This window comes from Pieris rapae, chromosome 14, assembly GCF_905147795.1.
Source record: "Pieris rapae chromosome 14, ilPieRapa1.1, whole genome shotgun sequence".
NCBI classification, from domain to species: domain Eukaryota; kingdom Metazoa; phylum Arthropoda; class Insecta; order Lepidoptera; family Pieridae; genus Pieris; species Pieris rapae.
In genome coordinates this window covers 7,949,224-7,976,846 of record NC_059522.1, presented here as the reverse complement: position 1 = coordinate 7,976,846, position 27,623 = coordinate 7,949,224, and the positions used below count along the sequence as shown (strand labels likewise).

The following is a 27,623-nucleotide window of genomic DNA, read 5'->3' as shown; positions in this document are numbered from 1 at the left end:
CGCTGGAGACACTAGCACTGCTTGCATCTGCAGTACTCATCAATGAAAAAGCTAATGGGGCAATAATGTAATTAAGGCTAAGAAACAATCAGACAGGGTAAGATTCAGAGTCGAGACTTGCTAAATGTGAATCGCACTCAAATCTAACACGTTTTTGACATTCGGGAGTCATACGAATGTAAGCACATTGCACAGAAGTTTAAACACCTTCGTGAATAATAATAATCAATGAAAAATTATAGCTAACAAATTTATACTGCCCTCGGCTTAATAAGTTGTCCTAGGTTTATTGTTAGTCAACTATCTTGATCGTACAACAGCCGTGGTCGCGTATTCAATTCACACCTTTGGCTCAATGAATTTTCGATAAAACTCGTACGATGAAGGAAAACATCGAGGAGATGAACTGTTACACCATAGACCCAAAATCTACCTGGATATTATGAAAAATTTATTTATTTATTTATTACAGAAATACACACATTATCCTTACATCCTATCCAAATACGATAATGTCGAGAAACATAATATATAATAATAATACTTATAGCCTTTATTCAGATACATTTAACATTATATATTTTATATACATTTAAACAAATTTCCATAAGGAAGCCTCCAACGACGTATATTTGTAAAGTGCTCGTCATCAATTTCAGAATTGTGTGTCAAAGCCATGAATAGCTTAGCATCATCCGGTCTTATAACTATGGACGAGGCGAGTTGTATACAATGCACCGATGCGGGGCGGCTTATGACTGTTTACTATATTGATCTTGAAACTATGAAGGCGATTATGAAGGTATTTTATAAAATTAGGATTTTTTAAACAAAAACAATTAGCAAAGTCTCATCTCTAAGGGACTGTAACAAAATTATTCTAACATAATTCATAGGAATAGTAAAGAATAATATATAATAAAAATAATCGTTTAATTTATTTCCTTTATAACACGAAACCTTTTAGTATCTTAATTGAATCAAATCCGTCCTTATTTTTAAGTAATTATTATTATATTTATGACTTTATTTAATAAATTACCACATTTGAAGGTTATTTGTCAAGAAAAACTTGTAGAGGAGGGCATGCTCCACCATAGTTAATAAATTTATATTCTTACAAGATACATTTATTTGCTTTAGCTTCACATTGCAAAGGAGAATGTACTTAAAATTATTATTAAACTTCACTTTTATAAAGAAATCAAAGTCTATCGGTCAGATACTCTGTAACACTGTAATAACTTTATATTCATTTCTTTAAAGATTATTTACCTTTAACCGCTTCTCACATTAAATGAATTTAAATTACTTGTACAGTGTGCCGATCGTTGGTAGGCATTTATAAATAATATTTCATGCCAAAGTTGGTATATTTGCATTATAGATAGAAGGAACAGAATCGCTAGAAAAATTATTATGGCTTGTATGCGAGAGCCATGAGTTGGCAGATATGCATTTACGAGTCGACGAGCGAAGATCTCTGAATGCACTCAATAGAAACAAGGCGGCTGCAACAATTCGCTTCCCAATGAAAGGCAAGATTAATACCAGACAGATGAAATTGAATTGGTAAGTTTTTCATCTAAAAACACAATAATACATAACAAAATACATAATTCATATCATATTTCCTTTTTTGTTTTCTCATACTAGGGTTACTTGGAAGAGATCGCTTGCTAGACGCCCGTTGCATTTCTTATAATTTTTATGTATTATTTGTTTTTCTATAAATTTAACTTTGTAAATAAATAATATAGCAAATAGTACGTACTATATTTAACAGTATTTAAACACATTATTTTGTATTTTGCATACATTTGTTTATATTTAATGGAATGCGATATTATCATTATATTTATTTATTTATTTAAACTGGGGTGCGTTTCTTGGCAGAAGTTATTTGGTTTGTTTAGTAAAGAAAATCTCTTAATAAACTATGATGTGACTGCTGTTAGGCAACTAAATTATAGTGGTATTAGAAAATATTCTAAAATCATAATGATGTATTTTGTATAAAATAAACGAAGCATTATCTCGTATCGTAAAGTACGCACGGGTTGTATTTACCGTTTATTTAGAAGAATATATCTAGAATCTTGAAAACAAGTTTAAAAACCGTTATAAGCAGACATGTTCTAGACAAAACAATCATTTATTTATATCTAACTGGTTCGTGAAGGATTTGTTATTTTTTGTTTATTAAAATAAGTAGGATCGAAACGAGCTCACATTCGCGTATAATAAACGAAATTTATTTATTTATTTTATTCATTAATGTTTACATTACATATTTGATACACTAAGATTACATATAAACGGCAACGGATGACGCTTACAGGCGATCTCTTCCAGCAAGTTCAAGTATTAACGAATCAGAACATAGAAATACTAAGAATAAAAAGTGCATAATGAAATAGAAAAATAACAGATAATAATTACACAATGAGTCATGAACCACAGTGATTTAAGAAATATAAAAAAAATATTATTACAAAAATAGTATATAGTTAACTTAACTTTATAAAGAAGACTTTAAAAAGATGTTACAGAGATAGTGTAAGCGTTTACTAGATAGATCTGGTTCTAACCTCTATCATCTTTCTATCTATCTTTCTTCCCAATGACGATTTAATTAATAAATATTTAAAAAAATACTATTAATAATTTAATAAATTTTAAAACGAAATTGCTAATTTAATTACGCGGTATCGTGCAATTATCTAACCATAAAACAATAATAAAAATATAAAATATTTACATTTTATTTTTTCAATAAATTAAAAGTATATTATTGTATTTTGTAACTTATTTAGACAAGATATTATTCGTTGGGACCTATGTTTTAATTTATATTATTTTTTCTTATAATATAGTAAACATAGATAGCTATGCCTCTTCGTTAATAAATTATTAAAAATATTTTTTTTTGTAGATATTGATGTCTTCTATAAAACTGTTGTATATGACGTTGCTCTATTGTCAATGGTACAGCAGCGCACGCGATATATGAATTTTTATTGGTATTTTACAGACCTTGGGTTCACACTTTCGTAATTTCATACAGAACCTAGAACGAATGTTTAGAATGTTCTATAGCCTATATATAATTATGAATAAGTAAAAGAAGCTTTTAAAGTAGTGGACTACTTTAAAAACTAGTAGTAGTCGTTTTCGGAGCCTATACAAAAATGTTAAACAAAAAATCTTGGCCCCACATGGAGTATTGTTCTACCTCTGGGCGGAAGCTCCTCAGTACCTTCCAACTCCTTCCGCTTGACAGTATTCACCGAAGAGCAATTCCAATCGTCAAAGCGGCTTGATCTTTTGGAATTTCGTAGAGATGTGGAATCTTCTACTATCATGGAGTGTTCAGAATAGTTGTTCGCACTGATATCTGCAGCTGAGTTTCATCAACGGACGTCAAGGCAGAATACAATATACCATCCGTATGACCTTGAAGTCCGTCGTTTCACTATGTGGAACCAGCTGCCCACTGAAGTATTTCCGAACCTATTCGACTTAGGATCCTTCAAAAAAAGGCCCGCTACGCATTGCGAGCCTTATGGCAATTTGAGTGTCCATCACTTAACATCAGGTGAGCCTCCTGCCTCCAGTAACATTTAAAAAATGTATATTAAAATATTTCTTATGGTAAGAATAAAAATTTACACTCAAAACGATTTTAATAACTACCGTTAATTGGTAAATGACAAGAGAGCAGTTAAGCTCCTACTTTAACATTTGTTGTACAATTGTTTTAGTATTATACAAGCGGTCCTTGGCTGCCTTCCCATCCCTGACCCGTCATTAAACCAAGAAGCCTTTAAAATTATGAGGATCGCTGATCGAGTTTGTAAATGTATGGACTTTTATTTCATGTAACATATGTTTGGAAATAATAAATTTATTTACACTTAGACGCTAAAAAATAAACTGTAGATACAAATTGTGCTATTAGTAATTAGCGTATTATTTATCCACTTCAAAAAAGCAGGTGTTTTTTGTATGTTCAAGTACTATAATCAATTTAAACTTTTAAAAATAATTAATTTAAAATTAAGTAGTTTTATTTAACGATTTACAAATTTTTATATTTTCGTCATACCAATCGACGATCCAGATTCTAGGCAAGACTGTTCATTATAGTGATATTTAAACTTACGCAGATTATCAAATTTTTCTAATACAGTAAATTATTGCTATAACACTTATATTTTTAACTTTTTGTATATAATAATTCATTTTTTTATTAATGAAGAGTAACAGTCCATTCATCCATCTCTAGTATTTGTGTATTAATAATTAAATATTTTAAGGTCTAGTAGCATACGTAACAAGCGGAAAAGTATTAGCAGATAATCGGAATTGTTTTTCCTCGGTTTTGAACGCCGTGATTTTGGCGAAATGCCTATCAGCTCATTTATGGGAGAACTCGCCATATCTAAGCAAACAACTCAAAGGGATTGGACCTATGTTTAGTTCGTTACTCGCGTCTGCGGGGAAAGTGAGTGTCCAACCCACAGTTTTACTATTTAATGAGAAATTGGCATTTTCGATAAATGAACTATTTAAATATAAATCAATTTAGAGCTTAGCGCGTTCAACCAATCTTAAAATTTTAGAACATGTCCATTAAAGCGAAGTTAGTTAAGAATAATACTAATAAAGGCCGGCAACGCATTCGCGATCCGTCTCGCATCGAGTGTCCATTGGTATCAGTTAACATCGGATGAGCCTCTTGCCCGTTTAGACCCTGTTCCAAAATTCCGTTAGAATGAAAATCTGTTCAGAGTGGTTCAGGCTGCCTTTTGGTCAAAGAGCAATTTTCTTCCTTTACAAATAATTAAACTGTATTCATAAAAAAAAAATCAACAATCAACCATTTTAGGTCTCGGCCTCAGATTTCTGAATCTTTTTCATGATCATTTGTCAATCTAATAGGCATGGAAGTTATTAGCTTACCGTGCCTGACGAACGTGAAGATGTCTTCACGATTCGCATGAATGTTAGCGTATTGCTGCACATCCGGGAATCGAACCCACGGCGTCAGAGATGAAAGTCACTGAAACTGCTCATAGTCGAACACTATAAATAGCAAACTATTGATAGAATTGTTTTTTCAATTCCATATACAACATTTTCAATTTAATTTACATTCATAAATTTTGTGTTTTTAATTAGTTTTATTATTTAAGCGTATTTCAACTTTTTAGACCACTTTTATGCTGCTTGAAGAGAGTCATCCCAGAGATTTGGAACGGGTGAGTCAATACTTAGGAAAACCTTTCATTAATAGCTAATCTTTAATACTTTAGAATGCATAGAAATAACGGAAATCGTATTTTTTCAACAATTACTTCCGATGTAGTGTTAAAAATCTGAAATATTCGCATTAATTCTTCTTTACTAATATGTAAATAATTTTTGCTCATATTTGCAAAGGTTAATCGTATGTTCGTTAAAATATCATCAATCATCACAGCGATTTCGCGGTTAAGGTTGCATTTTTGTATTGACATTACTCATTACATGCTGGATACATTCAGCGCTGGTACTCTGTAATTCCCACTATCCAGGATATCCAAGAAACTATACCGAAATCCAATAAAAAAGTTTGCGCTATTGGAAGTTTTAGAGTAGCCGGGCTCAGATAGAAATCTTAGCCTGGAGCTAAAAGCTAAAAAAGATCTTAGCTTGTAGGATGTAAAACAAATCACATTCGCACGTTACCTATGATGCTCACCATCTTTAATTTCGGTTATATATTTGGCTATATATATTGTCACCCCAGTTGTAAATTTCATCCAAAGTCATTTATTTATTTATTTATTGATAAAAAGCTTGCCAAAGCTTGGAACACTGTTACATCGCTTAAAAAAATCACAATTGAGAGTCATAAAGTCTTAGACTCTTAATGGTAAAAAGTTTTTAAATAACTATACAAATTAAAATAAAGTTTATAAGTAAATAATATACCGTAGCAAGACTTGCAAATGAGAAGTGACACATTACATTTTTTTAAAGAAAGATTACGTTAAAAAATCGCGGAAAATAAAGAAGAATATTAAATATTCAAATTATTATAAATGAGCAATATATAAATCCGATCAGTGTCTTTCATTTACATTGGACACACGCAGCTAGGTAGCGCTATTATCTCAGGAATCTGTATGTACATACGTAGGTCATATATATATATATATATATGGAGTGGGCACTACAATACTGGGTAAGGTTAACCAAGCCTCTGTCTTCACCAATTATCGTCTAAGTAAGAGAAAACTTCTTTCAGATTATGAATAAAAGCGCCCCCGCAGGCAATGATCTAAGAAAACAGATATCTTTGCTTCCAAAATATCGATTAACAATCGTCCCTATAGATCAGAAAACAGTCCGAATTGAACTTGTTATGCTAAATCAAGTGTATTTAATGGAAAACATGGAACGTTTAACTGCTGGAGCGAATCACAAATTTTATTTAATAGTTGGCGATTCGGAAAATAATCTACTATATTACTCTGTTTTTAAGTAAGTAGTTTTCTAGTTTTTCGGAATCTATGTTATTTTTATTTACTGGCAATACTCTTAGTTTTCTTTTGTTTTTTCATTATAAAAATTAACCATTAAGTTATAAGTATAAGGGAATAGTCAAAGTCATGCAGTCTAACTTAATAATTTATTGAAACGTCTTAATAAAACAATGTATACTAGTTCATACATAAATGTGACACAAACTTGTATTTTTTTATATTTTGATGCCTAGCAATCAGAACTGTTCGATAATTAAAGCTTGGTAATTAATAATGCACGGAATAAAAAACATACATTTTAGTTGAATTTGAACATCAAGAAATTACAGAAAATATACAGAAACATTTCAAAAGGTGATGGTAGTTTCGGCTACGGGCTGAGAAACGTATATAGCGCAGCGCTGTCCTGAGGGATTTGATTTATCCTGACAAGCTGTGTTCGATATGAAGACTATAGACTAAACAAATACCATTGATCTGCATCTGAGGAATAATAATTCGATATTATAATAAAATTACACACATTTTTGTAGTAACATCATTCAAATGTATAACTTTACCATATAAGTTGAATTAACTAAAAATAATTGTAAAACGCAAATCAAAATAGTATCAAAATGAGCTTATTTTTTTCATCCGGTAAACTAATAAGATAAGACGTACAAATACCTCGGTTAAATTATGAATAAATTGTAGTCAATTAAATATTTCAGAGATAAAGATTTCTTGAGCGTTTACGATGGGTGCATTACGTGCGACGTTACCCGGAAGCAAACTAATGAGCACAAACTTATGGCACATTGCATCAGCTCAACTTTTGGTATTTATTTTGCATTGCTTAGAATAAAATAATTAATTAAGACTACGCTTAATTTAGTTCCATTCATAATTAATATTTATTTTGTCTCTTCCTTATTTAGATCTAAATTTAGGTTATCGAGATGGGTTACTAAACTAAACAAATTAACATAATATTGTAGGTAAAGATAGAAGACCCATAAAATGATCCTGGCAGGAAGATATATTAATGTGTTTATTTCACTGATATTTATCTTTGTTTACAAAGTCAGTTTTAGTGTTAGCCTTCCAAATTGTAACAATAACTTTTTTCTATAGTCGATTTAATAATACACCATAACTACTGTGCGAAATAATAGAGGGATGGCTATGCGCGTTTGTATACTCGCATTTTAAAAGGAAAACTATATTTACTAATTTTTTATATTTTTCAGTTGGTATAGATGATAATTCTGAATACGTTTTCAACGATTTAAATCCATGTGTTGATATTAATCATAAATTAGTTTGCACGCCACGTGAAAGTGTTTTAAAGCAAACAAACATAACAGACACATTTACCCGTAAAAGAAAATGTCCCAATCAGAGTATTACTCAATCAAACGAAAAAAAGAAACGAGACACCGACGTCATAAAACAATTTAAAAACTTACGAGAATCATTAGGAATAACATCGAAGAATATTAAAGATAATTCAGATAAGACAGTCGAATCAACTTTAAACGAATTTAGTGAAAATCTTCAAAGATCTCCATTAGAAATTAATGAAGGTAATGTCAGTGATACTATAGAGGCATCCGACACGGAGGAACATATTGAAGATGATAAAATTATGAATATTTTAAATGACATAGAAAGTAATAAGGATAACACTGACCCTTTAATACAAAAAACAGGAACTACATATAAACAAGCTTCTAGTACAGCAAATTTCAAAGCTATGTCAGCAAATGATAGACATGTTACTTCCAATATAAATAAATATAAACAAAAGAAGACATTAAATAATTTAAGCTTCATTGAATCTATAGAAAAGAAATCTAGCCAAAATGAACCACTGGTTATGGAATCGGATTCGGGATTCTCAAGCGCTATAAGAGATCATTTGAATCAGTTTTTTGGCAATGTTCAACATAAAAACACGAATAAACTTGAAATGCATATTGTATTAGACGAGTCTAATGATTTACAAGCACCTGCTGAAAGTGCTAATGTAAGGAATACAATTGATAAAACTTCACCTCAAAATACAAATTTATTACAATCGACATCCCATTCCCAATTGGTTCCGCAAAAAATCCCAACAAAATATAATAAAAATATGGATCCAATACAGAATGATAACACAAAAGATCTTACTATCCCAGAACCTCTTTTTTCTTTAACAAATAATTATAACGAAAATTCAAATAAAATTTTACCGATAGACAATGATAATAGGATTTTCACCCGAATCAATCCATCCATCAATCTACCTGAGAAACAAATAAATCCGTTTGTACCTATTCAATATTGTAATTCCAAAATAGGAAATTATCTGGAAAATACGCAGGCAAAACCCGCTGAGTCAAAGTTAAATAATTCAATTGGTTATAATAATTTCTTGGTACCCACCCAACCTTCTCCGATACTAACCTCACAAAATCAAGACATTACTTTACACCATGATTCTATACCCACACAAAATGACAATAATAGTTATCAAATTTTGGAAATAGTAGAACCCAAATATATAGGCTCTTTAAATATGAACGATTTCAAATATACAAAAACAGAAGACAACATTGACGTAAACCAATACTTCTTCAGTGCGACGAAGATTAAATCGTGCACAAAGGTTTTACCAGAGCGAAAAATACATATAGTCGGTCGACTCAAAGTAGACTTTAATGTAATGGAAATAAAAACTAAGGGTAATAACAGTAATACGGATTATTCGGAATACAATAATTCAGAAAATGACGAAATCAATCAAAATATCGAGGCCGATAAAACTTCAAGAACTAACTTTGATGGCTTAACTGGTTGTTCTAATACACTGAATTCCTTGCCAACACCATTACTTAGTAATACTAATAAGGATACAATGATTTGTAATACATCTACGGAAAATAATACAGGAAAAGAAAATAAACACGTCTTAGCCAACAATCAAACTGCAGAAAATGGTCAAAAAAACAAAGTCGTTGATGTAAAAGACATTTTACAGAAATACCAAAGAAAATGTCACGTCAGGTATGTTTTATAATTACAGGTTTTGCAGTTTATATCTACTAGTTTTTAGGCCTTAAAGGCTAGATTTTAGATTTATCTATTAGGTTTTACTTATTTAGACCCTTCTTTTTTAGCCAATATACTCCGACGCAGTCCCTCAAAGAATCGGCTAATGAACGTGCTATAAGCCAAAATAATCTAATGAACCCTGAAAAGGATAAAAAACAAAACAGACAATACAAAATAAGAGATTTCGATAAAATCAACATAACGCTTCCCGAAACATTAGTATCAGTTATAACCGATTCCAAAATAAATTCTCAAACATGTGTAAATAATTTTAATAATACTTCAAATAAAATTAACGAAACAAACACAATACCATTAGATAAAGAAGAAAAGGAAAATCATATACATTTAACAACTCCAAAAGAATCTTTTAATTATACAATAGATGATAGTTTATCTGACTCTCCCCCTACAGATATTACACAAAATGATTATGACCTAAGTCAAACCATGCTTAACCCAAAAACATTATTGCGGGCCGTGAATGATGAGGTTATAGTTCCTCCACCAACTGAATTTATGGATACATATTCTCCAACATATGACAAAAACGATTTCGTTAATAATTTGAACGAATACTATGATCCGGAGAACGCTATTTCTGAAGAAAAGAATGATTATGAACCAAATTCGGAAGGACTCAAAGAAGAGTGGACTTTATCAAGAGAAGACAATATAAGTTATACTCCGTATGAGAGTACAAGTCAAAATTTGTCGTTGTCAGAAAATTTAACTCAACGCATGATTAATTTAAACAAATTCAAATTTAGAAAAAATGATAATTACAAGTTTAAAAAATGATTGCATACTGAAATGTTGTCATTTGTCATTGTACGTGTGTTGTCATAATAGTCAGTCAAAATAAATATATTAAATAATAAAATGCTATTTTTATTTAAGTTTTTATTAGTGTTTAACGTCCTTAATAAATGAAAACAATGAAGTAAAATATAACAACATTTAAACCCATACAAAAAGAGATTTCGTTCATCTGGATAACACAAAAGTAATTTGGCTAAACATTTTCATGACGTTTTTAATAGACGAGTCTAAATATACGGTATGGTATACCTTTCTATGTAAATGCCGTTAGCTTTCATCTCTTATATCAGAACTCACCTTATAATCCGTTCGTGAAAACGTAGATGGGTTGTTTCGAGATTAATGAACTAATAAACAAAACATTTTCAGTTTTCGCTTTTTCCTTTTATTGACTCCAAAATAATCTCACATTCAAATAAATTGCTTTAATTGGTTGATAGACAGTTACGCCTTGTAAAATTAGATAATACTCAGTAATATGTAATACATTTTTTATGAAGGAACTTTAACTGCAGCACTAGAAACTGGCATTGTTTGCAGGTTTCAAATATTTGAAAAATTTGTGCTTAAGGGTTGAAGACGGTATACAAAAAAAAACAAAACTATAAGCAACACCAATTTTATTGTACTTATTAGCTGTATTAATACTAGCAAAACAAAAACTATTTCAAAGTATTTCAACAAGTTATTAACTAGGCAAGTGAAATGTAAAGAACTACAGTGACATTAAATTCTAGAATTACAATAGATCTACATACTAGTAAAACCAAGACTGACTAAACACAAAATATAACACGAACATTTGCCTCGATGGTCAGACATTATAGTTTTATTTAGTAGGTCTTGGTTGAACAGAACTCCATTCCTTTCAGCCTCTTCTAAGTTGAACAGTGCGATCGATTAAGGGCAGGTCGGACGCACATTCAATTTAAAAGAAACTCGACGTGCAGAATAATCGCGTTCGCTTCGTGCATCACGACGATTCTGTACTGATAGAAAATGTTACAACCTCTATACTTTGCATTAAAATAATGCCCATTTTCACAGGCAAGGTATCTCCTAGCTTCCCATCCGTTATATTCCAGTGATAAACACTCAAACGCTTAGTTCTCAGCTCACATGCAAAGTTTACCATCATGCAAATATATGTACACGATTATTGGTAAATTCATAATAATTTCATTCGGCGACATCCTGCCTTCGCTCAGCCCATCTCGCAAGACCCAACCCTTGCTCGATTATGATTTCGAGTAAAACTATTCATTTAGTCATTTGATAACATCGTCAAAATCGGGGAGTTCATACGAATAAATAAAAATCGATTAACACGGGACATTTCGTGAATAAATATATAATCAAAAATAAAGCAAAGGTTCGGAAAGTTCCACAGACTGTACCGGCTGAGAATATATTTCCGTTTAATGCTCAGCATGTTAGAAAATCTCAACACACCCGAAAACAAAGTAGCTTCAAATGAACAATATGAAAAATCTATAATTTCATTACAATATACATTACAGCTAATGATTTCGATAATTAGATGATATCAATTTAATATTAATGCAAAAACATGTTTAATAATGCTGAATATTAAACTGGAAAGTTATAATACACACTTTTTTTGTATTTTTTTTTGTTTTTTATTTTTTTTGTATTTTTTTATTTTATAAGTAATTTCCACGCTGGGAAAATTACACTAATTCTATGCAAAGTATAGCTTGTATTATAATATGACCACTCCATACTTTGTTTCCTTATTCTTTACGGGCTATGATGTTTACTCTCGCACATTCGCAGTCATAGTTTTTTTGTGTAATTTTTGTAGGAAAACAAATACTTAGTGGATTTGAATAAATAAAAATATATTATTTGGCAGTTCATGTTATGATAAGACATAAGAGAGATATTAAATGTATTTTACAACAGTGGTCACAAATCACAATGACGCCCATAAAATTGGATATCATATTGAAAAACTTCATTCAATTCAATACGAAAATTGTGAAATTTTTAAGTATTTTCTAAAAAAAATCTTTTAAATTAAAAAAAATAATTAAATTAAAGAAATAATAATAAAAAGCTAGTTTCTGCTAAAGTTATTTGTGATTATAGCTTTTTATGTAACAGGGCAGCCTGCCCATGAACACTCACAGCTAGGAGACTCGCAAGTACGTTGCCGGCCTTTTAAGAAATGGTATGCTTTTTTCTTGAAGGACGCTACACAACTGGTATAGTATAATTCCCTGTTGACTATTAAATTGTATAAAAAATAATTATTTATGTGATTATTTTTGGTTTATTTCAATTCCAGCCATGTCAATATGTCATTTCAACTTAAATATCTTATTGACAGAGAAATTACTGAAGCTTCTAAATGTCACAAATATTTTTGACATACACAACCAATAAAAGATACTCGACTGCTTCCCACTATTGGCAAGTACAGAAACTAAAAAATCCTCATATCAAACTCAATCAAAAATTAAATTCCCAATTTTTATGTAAATAAATAATGAAATCTACCATAATTCAGTTCAGGTTTCTTTAAACCTGTTCGAACCGTCTTGAGTTCGCGATAAAATATATTATTGATAATAAAGACTCTCAATTTAATTGCACAAATAGTCAAACGCACTCAATAGAGACACTTTCACTAAACATCTTCAAAATTTATTATGCAATTTACCATTTTAGCATAAGAAATAACCTACAGAAAAAGGTATAATTCTTAAGAAAACGGTAGACGGCGCATTCAATACTGCGAAGCAAGACAAATGACTAAATGTCACTCCAACGCTCTGTAATTGATTCCGTCAGGCGTTCAAGGCGTTATGTGACTAGGCCTTATTATGTCAAATGTTTTACGATATTTAATGATTAGGACACTGCAAATGTGCCAGTTATACAGCATAGCCCGAAGTGCTGAACCCGAAGAGTGGTTAAAGGGCTTACCGCGTCTCGCTCGTCCGATACCTATTTTTTATATGTAAATGTGAAGTGGCCATTTTTACGCATAATAAATCTGTATGGGGCGAACGGTTCGGATTCACTTCTTGTTCATGATTTTCAGGTACTCGAGGGCGTTGTGAGCTGCCGAAGACTGTGCATCTTTACTCGTGAGCCCCGACCCGTAGCAGACGGCCACCGGAAGTGTCGAGAGTTGGACGAGGCATTGGCAGCGACCCGCCATTGACTTCTCTTCTATGTCCACATAAGTCACTTCGAAGGACTGCTCCGTGGCTATCTCTTGCAGGAACTTTACAAAGTTGAAGTCTTTGTTGTTCAGCGGGGTAACCTGGAATTTTTCGATCTCTCATACAAATCTATATAATAACAAATTTATTTATTTCCACATTGATAGCACATTAAAACATTTAAGCAGTGTTTCTCCAAAAAGAACTGATAAGACTGCCTCAGATTTCTGTATTGTATCCGTGTGGTGATGTGAGACGTACTCTCAGACTAGTCCAACACTGCTCAGTAAGCAACTAGTTCTATTTGTAACATCAATTACATAGAAAATGAAACAGACTATGTACCTCAAACTAACGGTGTATATAAATGACATTCGCACAGCATTTTATGTAGTTAAACATTTGGAACGGAATAATTCCCAATAACCCAAATCACATTTATTGAAAAAAGCAGTAAATACAAAAGCAATCCTAAGGGTATTATAACATAAACAACCACCATACAAATATTCAATTCTGTCCGCCCTACCTACCCTCCCTTTATTTTTCATCAATGACTAATAAAAATGTAGTTATATGCTTGTTAAATTTACCCTGCAACTGATAAAAAAATTAAAATCAGTTAAAACTTTTATTTAATTATCATAAACATGGTATTTTGAAATCCAACCAATTTTGATTACCCATCAAGAATGGTTAAAAGTTACAAAATTTTTATTATTACTTAATGTATATTTATAACAATTTCTTCCACATTTTTTGTTAGCACATACCACAGAAATCATGCTCTCATGCAAAGTAATGAAATGCATACCTGCAACTTGGCCAGGTTGGGCCCGACAGACTGTTTCAGGTGTTTGTGAAACTGCGACACCTTGTGGCTGTGACTTGTGGTTAATGTGGAGATTTTACTATCTTTCAAGTCGGCATAACGTGATGCGACACCACCCTAGAAAACAACACCAATTATAAAAAATTTTGAATTTTTGAAAGTACCCTCCTGTCGCAAGAGCCGATGAAAGATAGTAAAAGACCTGGCCAAGTGCCTTAGAGAGCCACTTGTGTCTTTGAATTTGTTTATAATGAATAAATTTTCTTTAGTTGTCTCAAGGTCCTTATTCGAAAATATATTTTAAGTTGATCTAAAATATATTTGATAGATGTTCTGAATCCAAATTAAATAATTCTATGATGCAAATGCAACCATTGTAAGTTTTTGCATTTATGTCTAATGTTTATTGTATCGCCTGAAATATAAGTGCATGAAAAGCATAATATGTGAAAGCAAGCAATCAGTGGTAATAGACATTTCAAAATTTACCAAAACATTGCCATTGTTAATTAACAAAATTGTTAATAATTGTATTCATTTGAATGATTTTTTTAATCTCTATCAAGCATGTTAAAGGGCAAAGCCTAGAAAAAACTTTTTGCTGTTAGCAACTAAAAATAAACTATTCTAAAAAAATATATACAGTTAAAAGCGTTTACGACGACATCGCTTATAACAACATAGTATTGGTTACGACTATCAGTTTTTACGACCAAATATGAGAAGTCCCTTCAAAGGGTCTGGTAACATCCGATGTTATTAAATACAATAGAATTCAGCGGGGACCTTTGATATTGGTCAATATAACCGTTATGTTGTTTTAAGCGATGTCGTAAACGGATTTGACTGTATATGTATTTCAATTATGAAAGTCTCAAATCAATATTTTCTTTTATGTTTTAACGACAAGTCAAACTATATTTGATTATGACAATTGTAATATAAGGCTTAAAATAAAAATTGGCTTTGACTTAGTACCAGGTTTGATACCATGGTTACCATTCTTTTTCAATGGAAATAACATTGTAACAAACACAGCACAACTTTATATGTTTTATATGACTAAATTATTAAATAAAGCATCCATATGAGCAGCTTTTTTGAAGGCTATTGCTATTAACACTATTGTTCGCGACGTATTTCCACTTATGTTAGTTGTATGAATTACCTCTTCCTCAGGTTGGAAAGTCTCAGGTGGGTTATCTTGAAGTGCCTGCCACATCTTGTAAGCAGCTTGTCTTTTCGCCAATTTCTTAGACTTGCCTGTACCAACTTCACGACGTTTCAGTAAGGTGCATATAATCGTAAATTGGCGCTCATGTGGCAGACCTGAAATAATTTATTAACCATGCTAATTATGTTTAATTAAAACTTAAGATAAATCAACATATTAAGCCAAAATTTCAATATAAAAGGGCAAATTCCTATTTTGACTTTCTTAATAACTAATCTTCTGTCCTATACAAAAGATTAGATATCAATCTATTTGATTCTGGAAATTCTGACCGTGGCTAGGAAATTAACTGACAGTACACACCCAGAGGTAATGGGTTTGAATCTCAGCCATAATCAAAACAAAACATGAGTTAAGGGTAGACAAATTCTGTCACATATCTCTCTGATCAGATACACTAATTTATACATTTAAGGCCTACCTACACATCAACTAGCAGTAGGTGATTAAATGCAGATACTAACCTGCGTGCGTGTTACTAACAGGCATTATTTTATTTAGTATTAAATGACTAATTAAGATATATAAAAAAGAGTAAAAATGTCAAGATGAAGACTACTAACAAAACATACGTCTATTAACGTTGTCATCATTCTCTGCATGGTATGATGGCGGAGGCCAGAAGCGAGACATGCACAACTCCTGAAGCCATCCCACAGGGTTACCCAATAATTTGTCTTCAAATGAAGACACAACTGCACCCCTAAAATCATATTTTGTACAATATTTTCTTTTTAAAAGACAGAAAAATTACATGTGCAGTTTCTAATTGTAAAAAAATATTATTCATTATAATTTTTTTTAATCAAAAGTAATATGTTTTTTATGTTCCTAATTGCTAATAAGCCTTTTTGTTCAGGTTTAAATATTTTGTTAGAATTTCAAATATTAATTTTCAGCAATAGAAACATATGAAATCCTTTTTATACTCACGTCTCGGGTACATTGCCATTAGTGTTCTGATCAGCAGGTGCTGCACCAGTCAATTTATCAAGAAGAGCCTTTGCCGCAGAGTGTTTTGCTTCCTTTTTTGATCTGCCTGTGCCCATTGCTGTGAAAAATAAAATAAACAATTTACTTGGTCAATTCTATATCAAATCAAATCAAAATTTATTTATACAGTTTAGATGCGACTTAAGGCATGCTTATATCTTTTCTTGGTCTATTTCATGGTCAAATCTTGGTTTTGAGTCATAATATTTTTTTCAATGTAGAAGTTATTGAAACCTACATACTTCCTGATAGGAACAAGAGTTACGCAGTTAAAGCTAAAGGTGAGGCGTTTGCCTCTTTCAATTATTAGCCATTTAGCTGTTTGTTATATTTGAGTGAAGTTTACAGAGTTAACATTTATTGCTATTAATTTAAAAAAATATATTTAAATAATAAATATGACACACAGTGCATATTGCTGCAGTATAATAGACTCCCACAAAATTAAAAAAATGCAGGCAGCCTAGCAATATGATATATACCTACTATATAATATATACCTACGGAAATGAAAGTCCACCCAAGTTCTACCAACACATGATAATTGTATCTTTAGCATATAAGTGTTTACATGTAAGTGACAATTGTCTATTATGAGAATAAATGTCTTTTGAACCTAATACAGATATTTTAACTTACCAACTAAATCAGCAACAGTGACCCGATATCTGAAGGTTGGCTCATGAATCATGCCCTCAATTTGCACTAATTCGTACTTCGGAACTGTACCTCGACGGGCAAGCAATTCTTGCAGCACAGACACTGGTGTCTTCATTGGCAAGGACTCCATCTCCTATCATTTCATAAAATATATAACTTGGTATCAACAGAATAAATGGAACAAATAAGAAACAGGTCTTGTGAAAAATCTTGTTGTTGTTCAATTATATATAATAAGAATAATATGTTTATTTATAACAACAATAATTTGTAGGTAAATTTTCTAAGCCATGTTATAGCCAAATTTCACTAACAGTAACAACATTTTTTTTTTATGAGTTTGGGATTATTGTTATTTTTAAATGCTTATTACAAGAGAAAATCTTGTATTGTAAGAATGTTGTGTATGTTAAAATACCTAACTTCTTAAATAAGTATCTTCTCATTTCTCTTCTCATTTCATTCTCATACATTACTAACGTAAGTTTTAATTGGCTTAGTTTTGTTACCAAACTGAAACTAGACTATAAAATGAATTTTAATAAATAGAATACATACCCTCTTAGCAGCTTCATCTAATGGTAGTCTTTCTAAATTATTTGGTGGCTTCGGTCTGTTTTGGTACCGCCGCCTTGGACCATGAGGGGCATGCTCACCATCAGGTCCACCACCATGGACCGGCATACCATGGACTACACCAGGCATACCGCCATGTACCACCCCTGGATGAGGGTGAACAACACCTCCATCCATCTGTTGAAATGGTTTTCAGTACATTATTCTCTCAAAATAAATTAAATTGTCTTTAGAAAGACAAAGCTGAATTCGTAAATGTAGTATAATATGCAGAAATTACATGTATGTATAATTTGCAAGAATAAATATAACAAGATTACCCTAAATACATAATTAAACTTGTTAGAAAAAATGCAAACCTTCAAGTGTATGAAATAGATTTAACATTATAGAATATTGTCAAACATTCTTTTCTATAACACCCACAACCGATTTAAAGGAAAATAGCAAATGATCTGTGAGACAAAATCACATTTTTGTAGGAGCCATTTCCGTCATTTAATAAGATTAAAAGCTAAATAGCATGAATTGGTTGCATAAATGTATACAACAGATTCTATATTGCCAGGAACGCTATAAATTGGCTGCATACCCTCACAATTTGAAACATTAGCTTATTATCCAAATATATCAGTATTTTTTTTATATAAAAATTTATGACTGATATAAAAAGGTATGTCAGTTTGCATTTTTTCATGGCACTTTAAGAGAAATTTTGTTAAAACTTGTGAAAAAATCATTTAGAACTAAAAAGTTTATTTATGCTGCTGTGAAAGAAGTCTTGGTAATATTCAGTTCGATCTATTTAATATTATCAAGACTGCTGCACTGTGTGTACGCCGGTAAACTACTATACGTATTATCTCTTTACAAGAAAATATTGATTAATTATTAAAACTTTCTTTTATTCTAGACCTACCTGAATATAACTATTTATCATAATCACAATACTTGTGGATACAACACTTAATTATTTTTTTAATAAATTATTATCATCACTAAATTGAAACTTCAACACGAATGAATATTCACTAATTCTCACCATGTGATTCTAAAATGACATGGCGGCCGGGTAACTTGCCAAGATGGCTTCGGTTTCAGCCGGTACGAGGTTGAAATTCGTATCAAAATAATAATCTGCGTTAAATACAAATTTTCGGCGAGCCCGGGTTCACCACAAATCCTGTTTCAATTTTTAATAAACATACACTAACTTACCATCCTGTGTATTCTCTCCACAACTGCAGATAATTAAAACTCACAAAATTAATTACTTATTAGGAATTTAAATTATGTTATTTAACTATATTTTTAGTATTTCATTCCCCAAAAAGGAGGCAGCTGATGGAAATATTTATTATTAAGATAAATTAATTCTTATGGGATTTCGAGCAAAATACCAAATTCAAAATGACTGGAGCGAAAAATTATAAATAATTTAAATATCCTCGTACACATTGACTTGTGCAAATTGTCACTTATAATTTGTTGAACGTTGACATTCTGACCGGTGACATTGTCAGTTGTAATTTGTCAGCGTGACTAATGAAGCCCACAGAATGGTACGTCGCGACTCGTGAGTGATGTTGAATTACTTATAGGATTCTCCCCTCCATAACTTGTAGTATTATGTTAACCTCTTGTATATATTATTATATATCTGTGATTGATGTAAGCTTTGTGTGTGTTGTCTTTTTTGTGAAGTCATTTTTGTTTTGGGTAACTGCTTAGATTTAATTCAATCCATCAAATCTATCCTCACCGTGATAATGCTTAGAACGTGACATTGGCGGAATTGTGATTGACACAGAAGTCGCCATTAAAAATAAAATGAATGAATGAATGAATGAGTGATGTTGAATAAGCCAAAGTTTTCAACCATACTCGCGCTCGAACCATAATATTTGTTAACCACTGCAAAACATTTTTTTACCATGATTTTTTTACATTACGCTTTGTACTACTATTATGGCATTACATATATGAAACGCATCATATGGAATGTTACTAGCATTTAATTACTTATTATACAGAATTTAAAAAAAAAATATTAATGATGACTTTTATAGGGCACCTGAGAAAGAAATAAACGTAAAATTAAATGATACTTATATATATTTTTTATTAAAATTTGTGACATACGCTAAAGACATTATAATATTGGTAGACAGTACATAAAGTAGATAACGGAGGCGACGCGCGAGTCTCTATAGTCGGAGCGTATTAAATATTATCATCCGCCTAAACTCTATCCTTAGGATAGCAATTCTGTGTGTAATACACTAAGTGCTATCCAAGCTATTTAACTATTCTGCAAACTGTGCCAAAATAATTAAGTACGTCAATGCTGAAGCTAATACCTGAAAGAACATTGAGCAGTTATAGTGAATAAAGAGTTTTATTTCTATTAATAATATTCATTCAAATAGAACTTACGTTAAACAAAAGTGTAGCATCCAACGAAAAAAATCCATACAAATTAATATCTAAAGAGTGATATTTTAATAATGTAGAAAGGTTTTGAACCTGCAATTTGAGTCATATTACTATAAAACATTAAAAAGGGAATTAATTACCTTAACTTAATTATGGACTCTTGCCATTATCTGTATTAAAAAGAGAACGTATGTCAATTCGCTTTTTAACGCAACACTCGTGACAATTGTGATTGTTATGGTGAAGAAGTTACTAGACTAAGAATAGGAGATAAATTCTTATAATATTGGCTGCATATACCGCTGGGTTTTTATCTTAGTCTCACTACTGCCTGGCCGGCTCTAGTGGCGAAATATATTCGTAGCGGCCGGAAGTAGGTACGTCGTTAACGCGTTTCAGTGTATCTAGATGGTATTTATATTCATGTGCTTCTAAGCTTCTGGGCATGTACGTACCTCCATAAACCATCGAATATTCTGTCCTTCTGTAGGTAGAGCTAACAAAACTTCGGCAAATCTTGATGCCTGGAACAAAAACGCCTATGAAGTATCCGATTTGCTGTCAGCTTGTCATCTATTTATTTCTCTTTTTTTATAACATCTAAGCTAGTCTAATAACAGAAAGTCTAACAACAAACAAAGCTGTTAAAACAGAGAGCACTGTGCTTCAGATGTATGTTATGATGATTTAGTTTGATGAAAATGAATGCGTGAATGTTCCCTTACCGCATTTTTCAACAAATTTCCGGAATAAGATATGGAGTACACTTTGATTCCTTGGCATAAAATCCACTCAGCACAGTTAAATATGAGATATGTTGGAATATTTTTCGAATAAAGTATTCCATAGAAAATGAAATACGACTCGGCAATCAGGGAATGGAAAGATTGCAAAAGGGAATAAATCAATGCCGCCTTAAATGCCTGTTCGATAATCAATTTTATTTCATAGACTTCTATGTAAAGCGATTTCATATCCACAAGCGTCAGATGTCTCTGTGTTGGTCTCACTTCAATAATTGATACCGTCTGAGTTGGTGAATTAAATTGTTCCGTTATTTTCCACAGAACTGCCGCCAACAATATTACTAGCACTGTGTAAAACCCGTGGAAAAAAAGTTGAATCGTTTGTGGCATGTTCAAAGACATTCCAATCACGACCGCCCACACTATGCTATCTTGTTTGCTATTGAAATATACCAGAAATAACCATAATACCGTTATACCCAGAAGTATTACATGGCATTGCACTGCAATTTTTTTTAGTATTTTTTGGCTGTTGTCAGTTGGTGGCATTTTCGTCCAGGTGCAAATTATTCTGTTTAATATTTGTAAATATATATAACGATTCAAAAAGCCAGTTACATATGCTGTAATGCATACAATTAGAAAATTAAGGTTTTCAAATACGTAATTAATACGTTTTGGAAGATTGGCGAAGTTAGCACCCCCAGGCGATGCAAACAAAAGATAGAAATGAAAACTCAAGAATACGATATTCAGTAAAATAAATGTGACGCAACGGCAACTGTTTAGATATATTGATTTCGGAACGGGTACGTAAATTTGTTTTATCTTCGAAAACTTTATACTGATTGGTATGAATCCGAAAAAGGTTGCAGTCGTGATAATTGGTTTTATAATATCTTCAATTTCTTCTCTGTCGTTGGTAAACTCTTGTTTATATTCACAACAGGGCAGTATTTTTCTTAGTGTAGACATCATTTTCTGACGACTGTGGCGGTCAAACATTTTCACATAGTATGTAGCTCGTGGCTTTTCATCAAATATTCACTAATGACTGTTAATAATGGTGACTTTATGAATCCCCGACATCACATGTTACGTGTAAAAGTTGTTTTCTATTTGGTTAAAAGAATAATAATTATTTCATTTCATTGATGACTGTTGCTTTCAAAATAAACAGTCAACCTAATAATAAAAATGTGACTCTATAGTCCTTAGTGTTTAAGTTAAAAATATTTTGGATTTTAATTTTGAGGATACCAGTTTTATTCGTAAATTTTTGCGGACTATATGTTTCACTAAGAACATCGCATTTTAAACTTGGCAACTAAAATCTTTATAAATTATATTTTACTAGCTGACCTGGCAAACATCGTTTTGCCATGTACTTATATCATTTATGGTTATTGTGCCTCACTCGACATAGATAGGTAAAGTGTGTCGCGGACTTTTTTGTAGATATTTATAAGATCTACTACGTAGAATATTTTATGCTTCTATCTTTAATAGTTTAGGAAGGGTACGCAAAAGAAGTAACTTTTTTGGTTGATTTTTTACACCTTGTGTTCGAAAAACCCTAATATCTTACGGAACCCTATTTTTGTTCAAAATTAAATATAGCCTATATTACTCGTGGATAATGTAGCATTCGAATGGTGAAATAATTTTAAAAAACGGTCCAGTAGTTTAAGAGCCTATTCATTACAAACAAACAAAGTTTTCCTCTTTATAATATTAGTGTAGATGAACAAAATAAATATGCTTATCTGCTCCCTATTCTCTATAATGCGGACGAATGAGCAATTTGACAAGATCTAACGCCGGGAATTTCTCCATGCATTTCATATTTGGTCTTAGGAAATATGACCATGTGTCTAAATTCTGCAGGCAGCTCAGGTGGCTACATATTTGACTCAGACGTGACGCTTATCAATCCCCTCAATCCCAAAACAGGCTGCCCGACTCCATACGATCTGCTACCTACCTCCATACGATCGGCTATCTCCATAACATCTTTTAAAACTCTGCATAAACATTACTTATCCATATCAATCGAGACTTGTATAATTCTGGTATTTCTTTTTCTTTTGTATTGCATCACCTTTTATGAATCCGTGATTTTAGCTTTTTAGCCTTTTTGTGTGTATTAATATTTTTTGTATTACTTTAGATTAAGCTTCTTTATTTTTTATATAACGTTTAGTTATGCATCTCTTGAACTTAACTCATCACATATCTTTTTCACTGTTTCCCTTACTAGGCTTGCCTGGAATAGATCGCTTGTTAGCGATAAGGCCGCCCTTAACGTTACTTCGTTTACACATTTACTTTTTTTTTTAATTTTATGGCTACCTTTATTTTTAATAATTATTGTTTGCTAGTGAACGGCTACATACACGGACCAGCCATGTCTATTTGTTGCTTCTTCTCTGTGGCAGCGCCTCAAATGTGCATTTTTTTTGGCGCCATTTCTGTTAGTAGAGAAATGGCGGGCCGAATCGCATTTTACTTAACATTTTTGTTCCACGCATTGTACATTATCTATCTATACGTAAGACATGGCGCTATGGTCTAAAGACTGGCCTGGACGGAGAGAAAATAATAAAAAAAAGAATTGTTTGTATTGAGGTTTCATATTAACATTTAATTATGTAGTTTTTACAATATAATACAAGAGTATAATTATAATCAAAATATAATTATTCATACTAATTTTTTTAATTTTTTTTAATTTAAAAAGTTAAAACTATTTTTTCCTTTTTTTCTTGTCCATGTGATACGGGGCTAACGTGTCCACATTAATGCTATGAAGAAAAAGACCTTAATTAGGCTGAGAATATTTTCTCACGTTTATTTATCGCAAAATGACACGAAAAAAAATCACAAGCTTCCATAATGTATACATGCAATGTTCCAGGATTTCAAGCCATTGAAACCGGATAGTATTAGGGCGAATGACGTCAATGAAGTCTAAGCGAACTGCACCATAATAATCAGATAGGTGATTGCTGATGCAGACATCTGTAAATAAGTATTTATATATTCTTTAGTTTTTTGAACAAAGTTATTATATAAAGCGCATGCTATGTTACGCTTTAGTACTGGGGGTTTCAATAAGTTTATTTGCAATTTGTAGTAAAGCAATATATGTTTCGTCGGGTTTCGTATAAGACCGCAGGTTTAATTTTTAAATAGTTTTGATTCACTTACATTGAAAATTAGAGAAGCATTTAATGAAAAATATCCAAACACACTAATATCCATAGATTGATATTTAAGCATTGTAGAGAAATGTTGTACCTGAAACATTGAGGATTTTTATTTATTTAATAAAGCAATTAAATTTGTAGCTGTAAAATACTCAGAAGATAATTTTCAAAGTAATAAATTTTCTATACAAACATTCGTGTTAGTATTTTTTCTTACCTCCATCATCCATCGTAACCCTTGCCCTTCTGTCGTCATGTAGTGCAGAGCCTCACCAATTTTAAAGGCCTTAAATAAATTGTATGGAGGTTAAAAAATATATCAAATAATTTTATAGTCTGCAGCGTCGTCAATCTTATTAATTGAAAATGGGAGCCTATACTAATGTTATATAAAATTAAAATTTATTGAACAAAATACACGGAGATAGTCACGTTTAAAGTTATTGTTATTAAACAATTCTATTTTTGGATGTATGAAGTTTTGAATTTTAATGCGATATTTAAATTGAAAAGTTATGTATGTTGTTTTTTCGGATATAAAATTATTTGTATTTAAATACGGTATTTGCTTCCTCGGCTAATAAATAGTCTACCCAAGCTGATAATAGATATTATCCTAACTAACCAACATAAACTAAATTAAAAAACTACTATTACATGCATTTGTCGCACTCCTAAACAAGACTGCTATGCTTACATTAATACAAACCACAGCGGTTTTCTGATGTAACATTTTGAGATATATTATATTATTTTGTAAAAAAAACATAAAATTATTGATCATAAAGTGGTTGCGATGACAGTGATATATTCTCATCAATTAAGAATTTTATCTATGACGACGCAAATATAATCAAATTAAATTTTTAAAATGTTGGGAAATGTACCAGACCAAATAATAGCCGCAAGGAACTGGAATCACAACCTGGTGGCAAGGAAAAGTAGATCGAAGCTGCATTTGGGATGGAGTAAGAATCCCGAAACTCAGATCGAAATAGAAACTCATGAAGATATGTTGCGCTATCTAAAAAAAACAATATAATTTACAGCTCCATAATTAAATAAACATACCTCGGCCTTTAACGAATTTCCTGAATAAGATAGTAAATATATTTTCATGAATTGGCATGTAACCCAAACACCATTATTATATACAAAAGTCTTCGAAGTGTTGCTGGTATGCAGTCCAGCATAATATATCAAATATGCTTCGCTCACCAACGCATGAAAAGACTGGAAAAGTGAGACTAAAATAGGCCCTTCAAACACCTTATTTATGTCCATTTTTATTTCAAACACCTTCATATAAATCAACTCCATTTGCCTTATACTCATATTTGCTTCATCAGACAGTTTTAAACTATTGCAGTGCTCGGTAATTCTTGCCAATATGGCAGTGATACATCTTACCTGCGTGGTGTAAAATGCAAGAAAGCAAAACTGTATCACTTGAGGCATATTTAATGTAATTCCCGCTACAAATTTTTGCAAGATATTTTCTTGTTTCGTATTAAAATATATCTGTAGTACAATTAAAATTAAAATGACTATAAGTGTCATGTTAGTTGCAACGTATAATTTCCTTAAAATGCTTCGGCTGTTCGGAGATTGTGGAATCCCACTCCATGTAGACACTATCATGTTAAATATTTTCAAATATTTCGCTCGATTAACGTATGCGTAAATATATGTTGTTGTTGATACTATAATAAAATTAATGAGTTCCATTGCATAATTTAATTTCTTTGAAGTATTAGTGTTTTCTTCTATATAAAACACAAGATAGAGTTGATACATTAAAACCGTAATATGGAGGGTTAGAAAAAATGCGACACACAAAGTATTTAAATATATGGATTTTGGGATGATTTTATAAATTTGTTTTGCCTTTGAAAATTTTACACTATTCGGTATTAATCCAAAACACGATCCCGCGAGTATAATCGGTGTTAAAATATCTTGAATCTCAATTTGTTCCATATTTCTTAATGGCAAGAATCTTAAGGCGGATGTCATGGTCTTCGCGAGGCTGATATCCAAACTATAAAAACGGCTATGAATTGATAACCAAAAGTTCCTAATGACTATAAAATAAGGATTTGTAATATAAGCATATTGTGTTTCGATCTATATAATTATTCACTGCAATAGGTATGTTATTACGGTGGTAATAACATATTTAATAGTATGCTGAATGTACGGACAAGCGTAATAGTCTTGATATTACCCAGTACTGCGTGAATTATGTATTTGTATACTTTTTTGTTTAATTATTTTAAAAGCTAATATTTAAAAACTACAATAGTTTGATATTAATAGCAAATAAGAGATAGCGTTGCACATTGAAAAATACATTTTAATCGATTTCGTTAACAATTTGATGTTATTGTTATACAGAACAAGAATGAATGCCTAATAATATGTATTCCACGTACTTCTTTCTCTCTAATGAACCCATTGTATAAACCCAAAAACAACACCATTTACAAAGAGAACAGCTTACGGCAGCGGATAAGTTTAACAATTAACTGTTGCTATTGACATGTTCGGCGCAAGTATGGTGTCGGTAAAGACAGCTCTGACATTCTCTGAATTCTTTTGTGAAATAAATATCTACCATCTTTTTGTTGTGAACACTAATTGTTTATATGTCAAGATATGTTTATTTGCTTTAAAAGTTGTTTAGTAGGTATTAGTTAGTTAGTTATTTTTAGTAGGTACATAATTTAGTTATTAGCTGTAAATATTCTTAATAAAATAATAAAAAGTAATGGACAGCAAAAAAAGTTGCTGCATACAGCATTTCTGTTTCTCTTCTCAGTCGTCAGCTCTTTTTTTTATAGATTCCCTTAATTGTATAATGTCTAACAGTTATGCTTGTGGCGGCATCCATGCGTCGGGTTGTCTCTCTCCCTAAAATATGGCGTGGGGGCCGATGGCTGGCCATGCGTCATACTCGTGAACGGGTGCTACTTGTGGTGACTGGTCGTACTTGAATTCGTGTGAGCGGTTATATTAGTTGTTTCTACAATGTATTTGCGTGTTGTTCCCACGAGAATTTAAGTGCGTGCTCCTATTTCACCATGCCTCCTGCTGATAGAGCGCAAATCTTTGTTTTTAATTTATTTTATTATTCTTTACTACTCAAGATATCATATGGAACATGGTGTAATGGTTGCAGCGCCTTACAAACGTTGTGTAAAAGAAAACAACTTGGCGATTAAAAAGAGTGGTGGAGAGTTTATTGCCAGTTCTTCTCTTCCGTTCTACGCCCCTGATTTGAGAACTGGTAGTAAACGTAAAATTA

The 27,623-nt window shown here is 31.7% G+C and overlaps 4 protein-coding genes across 9 annotated transcripts in view; 1 reads left to right on the top strand and 3 right to left on the bottom strand.

Moving 5' to 3' along the window:
• The window catches only part of LOC123689753 (probable ATP-dependent DNA helicase HFM1), a gene marked incomplete at its 5' end in the record, with an annotated part of 45,826 nt that extends 36,671 nt beyond the window's left edge, over positions 1-9,155 (top strand). Inside the window, 10 exons of the mRNA XM_045631179.1 lie at positions 660-802; positions 1,388-1,572; positions 3,765-3,862; positions 4,320-4,507; positions 5,217-5,264; positions 6,296-6,531; positions 7,247-7,353; positions 7,766-8,188; positions 8,363-8,544; positions 9,141-9,155. Coding sequence (XP_045487135.1) covers positions 660-802; positions 1,388-1,572; positions 3,765-3,862; positions 4,320-4,507; positions 5,217-5,264; positions 6,296-6,531; positions 7,247-7,353; positions 7,766-8,188; positions 8,363-8,544; positions 9,141-9,155 — 1,625 coding nt within the window. The remainder of the gene's footprint in view (positions 1-659; positions 803-1,387; positions 1,573-3,764; positions 3,863-4,319; positions 4,508-5,216; positions 5,265-6,295; positions 6,532-7,246; positions 7,354-7,765; positions 8,189-8,362; positions 8,545-9,140) is intronic.
• Positions 9,156-11,041: 1,886 nt separating this feature from the next.
• LOC110998027 (interferon-inducible double-stranded RNA-dependent protein kinase activator A homolog) lies at positions 11,042-19,368 on the bottom strand. Of its 6 annotated transcripts, none has more exons than XM_022266440.2 (8): positions 19,144-19,368; positions 17,908-18,102; positions 17,329-17,482; positions 16,630-16,747; positions 16,260-16,399; positions 15,631-15,791; positions 14,445-14,579; positions 11,042-13,731 (listed from the first exon to the last, which is right to left on the bottom strand). In XM_022266440.2, exons 1-8 carry the CDS (start codon positions 19,144-19,146, stop codon positions 13,483-13,485), a joined length of 1,155 nt encoding a protein of 384 aa, XP_022122132.1. In that variant the 5' UTR covers positions 19,147-19,368; the 3' UTR covers positions 11,042-13,482. The 6 variants fall into 6 exon arrangements, with proteins under 6 accessions (XP_022122132.1, XP_022122134.1, XP_022122130.1 ...); XM_022266442.2 differs by having other exon boundaries at positions 16,269-16,399; positions 19,144-19,158; XM_022266438.2 differs by lacking the exon at positions 19,144-19,368 and adding an exon at positions 18,845-18,980.
• Positions 19,369-20,231: 863 nt separating this feature from the next.
• LOC123689752 (putative gustatory receptor 2a) lies at positions 20,232-21,509 on the bottom strand. The gene is made up of 4 exons (XM_045631178.1): positions 21,060-21,509; positions 20,817-20,885; positions 20,362-20,451; positions 20,232-20,285 (listed from the first exon to the last, which is right to left on the bottom strand). Exons 1-4 carry the CDS (start codon positions 21,507-21,509, stop codon positions 20,232-20,234), a joined length of 663 nt encoding a protein of 220 aa, XP_045487134.1.
• Positions 21,510-24,077: 2,568 nt separating this feature from the next.
• Positions 24,078-25,876, bottom strand: LOC123689740 (gustatory receptor 68a-like). The gene is made up of 4 exons (XM_045631143.1): positions 25,388-25,876; positions 24,534-24,602; positions 24,318-24,407; positions 24,078-24,128 (listed from the first exon to the last, which is right to left on the bottom strand). Exons 1-4 carry the CDS (start codon positions 25,874-25,876, stop codon positions 24,078-24,080), a joined length of 699 nt encoding a protein of 232 aa, XP_045487099.1.
• Between the last annotated feature and the right edge of the window lie 1,747 nt (positions 25,877-27,623).

Excerpts from the sequence above, each read along its gene's own strand:
- LOC123689740 (XM_045631143.1), bottom strand. The coding sequence starts at position 25,876 with ATGACACTTATAGTCATTTTAATTTTAATTGTACTACAGATATATTTT. Across the intron at positions 24,603-25,387 it reads GAAATTCGTTAAAGGCCGAG|GCCTTTAAAATTGGTGAGGC; the intron begins GTATGTTTATTT and ends AATTTATTTAAG. Across the intron at positions 24,408-24,533 it reads GGTTACGATGGATGATGGAG|GTACAACATTTCTCTACAAT; the intron begins GTAAGAAAAAAT and ends TCAATGTTTCAG.
- LOC123689752 (XM_045631178.1), bottom strand. The coding sequence starts at position 21,509 with ATGTCTTTGAACATGCCACAAACGATTCAACTTTTTTTCCACGGGTTT. Across the intron at positions 20,452-20,816 it reads ATATTCGATGGTTTATGGAG|GTTCAAAACCTTTCTACATT; the intron begins GTACGTACATGC and ends CTCAAATTGCAG. Across the intron at positions 20,286-20,361 it reads ATGCTACACTTTTGTTTAAC|GTATTAGCTTCAGCATTGAC; the intron begins GTAAGTTCTATT and ends ATGTTCTTTCAG.
- LOC110998027 (XM_022266438.2), bottom strand. The coding sequence starts at position 18,865 with ATGATAAATAGTTATATTCAG. Across the intron at positions 17,483-17,907 it reads TAGATGAAGCTGCTAAGAGG|GAGATGGAGTCCTTGCCAAT; the intron begins GTATGTATTCTA and ends ATGAAATGATAG. Across the intron at positions 15,792-16,259 it reads CGTTAATAGACGTATGTTTT|GTCTGCCACATGAGCGCCAA; the intron begins GTTAGTAGTCTT and ends AAATTATTTCAG.